Genomic DNA, 2,961 nt, shown 5'->3' with positions numbered 1-2,961 from the left:
AGCCTGGGCGACAGAGCAAGGCTCCGTCTCAAAACAAACAAACAAACAAACAAACAAACAAACACGTTACAAAAATAAATGAAAATAATTGTATTTTCTAGCATTGAAAAATACTCTTTTGGATGACAGATAAGATGTTTACATCAACCTGCAGAAACTAAATGTTGAAGAGGTCTCGTATCTCACAGAATTTTGATTTGTCTACTCACCTACAGGAGACATTTCTGGAACAGTAGCAACATAAGGTCCATCCAAGAACTTTGGCTCATTATCATTAATATCCTGCACTTTGATGATGAATTCTGATTCAGGCTCCAGGGGCTTTCTGGTTTCTATGTCCACAGCCTGAGCACGAAGAGTGTAGAAAGGTTTTTCTTCTCTATCTAGGCTCCTTATTGCATGAATGTCCCCTGTTGTTTCATCGATGGTGAAAACGGTGCCAGCGCCATCTCCTGAGAGGGTGTATTTAACAGTGCCCTCTCCCTTGTCTAAGTCGGAATGGAGCTTTAGGGAAGAGAGGGAGAGAGAGAGGAAGAGAAAGAGAAGAACAAAGAAAGAACACCATTAAAACGATGTTGCCAAATTAAAAATTCATAATTTGCAATATAATTCCTTTAATCAAAAACGTTAAAAAAAAATCCTACGGTTCTGTTTTCTTGTTTTTTATTTCTCCAACTTCTTATTATAAAAATGTTAACACAAAGTTGAAACTGTGCAATGAACACATATATACCTATACGTCCAAACATTCCTCCATTCGTCTATTAATCTACTTGCCTTATTAGATAGATCTCATATCCATTCTTCCATTCATCCTTCTCTTAATCCATATTTTTTTTTTGAGGTATTATGAAGATCAGAACAAAAGTACAACCTCAGATACAGCAACAGGCAAAAAACCAACAAATTTTGAAAACTTGTATTTAGTTCTTCTGTATCCCTTTGGGATAACATTTTCATAAAATGAAATGCACAAAACTTCAGTGTACTTATTGTTTCATTTTAAATAAACATTGCGATAAAAATAAATTAGCTCATAAACACCACAAAATAAACTTTCCAAGTGTTCTGAAGATAAAATCAATGACCTGAATCCAGTGGGAGATAGTGCGAAGGAACTCAGAAAACACTAAGCATTTTCATTTGTAAAGAAGGGAAAAATCTGGCAAACCAAGAGGTTTTCAGTGATAAAGGGCAGAGCATCTCATTTTTAACAGACTGAGTTTGAATGAGTTTACCACTATTAACCAGATGATTGATAGAATCACTGATTAACCTTTCAGATTCACAAATAGCTTGTTCTAATTCATTCTATATATAGAATATTTATGTTGAGTAATATAGGAAAGCATTGAAATTCTGCTAGTTTCTTTTAAAATTCAACACATGTATAGTACCTTACGTTATAGCATGGAATAAGATACACATGAATAAGCAATAAGGAAGAGAACTGAAGAGTAGAGAAAATTATCAGTGTAATACCATAAGGCAGTGTTGTTCAAACTGGAGACCAAGAATAAATGAAAAATGGACACAGACTTAAAGGTATATAAACTACCTGTAAATAAATATGTACATAAAATATTACCTAACATAAAATATTGCATCATATATAATTTTCTAGTAGTTTATATTTCTATAAATATATTCTTATACATAATATAAATATATATACATATATACATAACATATTCTTATAAATAATATGTACATTAATTTTTATGCAGACACTGATTTAAATGTTTTAAACTATTCTTGCTCATTTGGGTATAGCCATTTGATTTCAGCATCCACATTTTTATATGTAAAAGCTCTTTCCAGTCAACAGATCACCCAAAAGAAAAATAAACTTTTGCAGTGTCTCTAACCATTTGGGCTATGCCTTAAAAATCTGCATATGAGCACTGCTGTTTTGCAAATCATTTCTTAAGAATGAGTTCTGTTTTCTTAACATTTCAACACACACACATAAACTCCAAAAATATTTAAAATTATATACATATCCTGTTGCAAATAAGCTTCTTATGTATTAGTATGAGTAATTAAAAGCACAAATATAGCCCAAATAAATATAAGTTCAACCGTGGCTACATCTTTGGTCTTAAACTCAAGAGCGTGGTTTAAGTTGAATAAAATAACATTGTTCATATTAATGTTATTAAGGTAAACTTATTCATTTTGTGAAGTTGCATTTCCTTCAATATTTCTTCTAAAAGTGTATTTGTATAAGAATATAAGCATAACCGTAACAACCTGGTTGGGTAATACAATAAAAATAATATGGCAACAATAAGAGGGAACAAGATTTTGTTGTTCTTTTAAAAGTTTCTGTATATTTTACTTAAGTATAAAGAAAATTGCTATGAATGATAGAAGGAAGTATTTTTGTCCTCCTATTTAAAAAAAAAAAAAACAAAAACTGCTGGGAAGCATAGGCAGTTTCAAGCATAAAATCAAGCCGTAGATAAATGTTCTTTGAACTTATGAATTTCAAATTATAAATTTCAACCATGCTATTAAAGATATTCAACACATTGGGTATTGCTTTTGCTTTCAGATTTATCTAAATATATGAGACTGGCAAAAGCTCAGTGCAAAAAGCATGACTTTACAAAATGGATCCATTTTGCCAACAGCTCAAAGAATATATGGTAATATTGTGGGAACTGAGTGAAAATTCAAAGTAGGTTTTGAAATGTGATACAAGTAGAATTATAAAAAGAAAAAAGAACAACAAAACAAAAATGTCTTCATTTAGCTAAAACCATAACTGTTTCCTTCGCAAACTGACATAAAAATAAAAAAGCAAAATGTGTTTTTAGTTATATCCAAGATCCAAATTCAAGTGAATTGCTGCTACTCCTCACTCTTCTACCTTTTCCTTCTAATTCGAAGGTTGGCTTTGCAGAGATTCAAGATTCAGAAAAAAAAAAATATGGGAAAATATGTTAAAATGTTGAC

At 31.1% G+C, this 2,961-nt stretch overlaps 1 protein-coding gene across 2 annotated transcripts in view; it reads right to left on the bottom strand.

Annotated features, from left to right (window-relative positions):
* CDH12 (cadherin 12, type 2 (N-cadherin 2)) overlaps positions 1 to 2,961 on the bottom strand; it is an 831,087-nt gene that overhangs the window by 249,578 nt on the left and 578,548 nt on the right. For both annotated transcript variants that reach the window (XM_011999873.1, XM_011999874.1), the window contains one exon: positions 210 to 504. In XM_011999873.1, coding sequence (XP_011855263.1) covers positions 210 to 504 — 295 coding nt within the window. The remainder of the gene's footprint in view (positions 1 to 209; positions 505 to 2,961) is intronic.

This window comes from Mandrillus leucophaeus, unplaced genomic scaffold (assembly GCF_000951045.1).
Source record: "Mandrillus leucophaeus isolate KB7577 unplaced genomic scaffold, Mleu.le_1.0 Scaffold606, whole genome shotgun sequence".
NCBI classification, from domain to species: Eukaryota; Metazoa; Chordata; class Mammalia; order Primates; family Cercopithecidae; genus Mandrillus; species Mandrillus leucophaeus.
The sequence above is the reverse complement of the archived record's forward strand: the minus strand, read 5'-3'. Positions and strand labels throughout refer to the sequence as shown.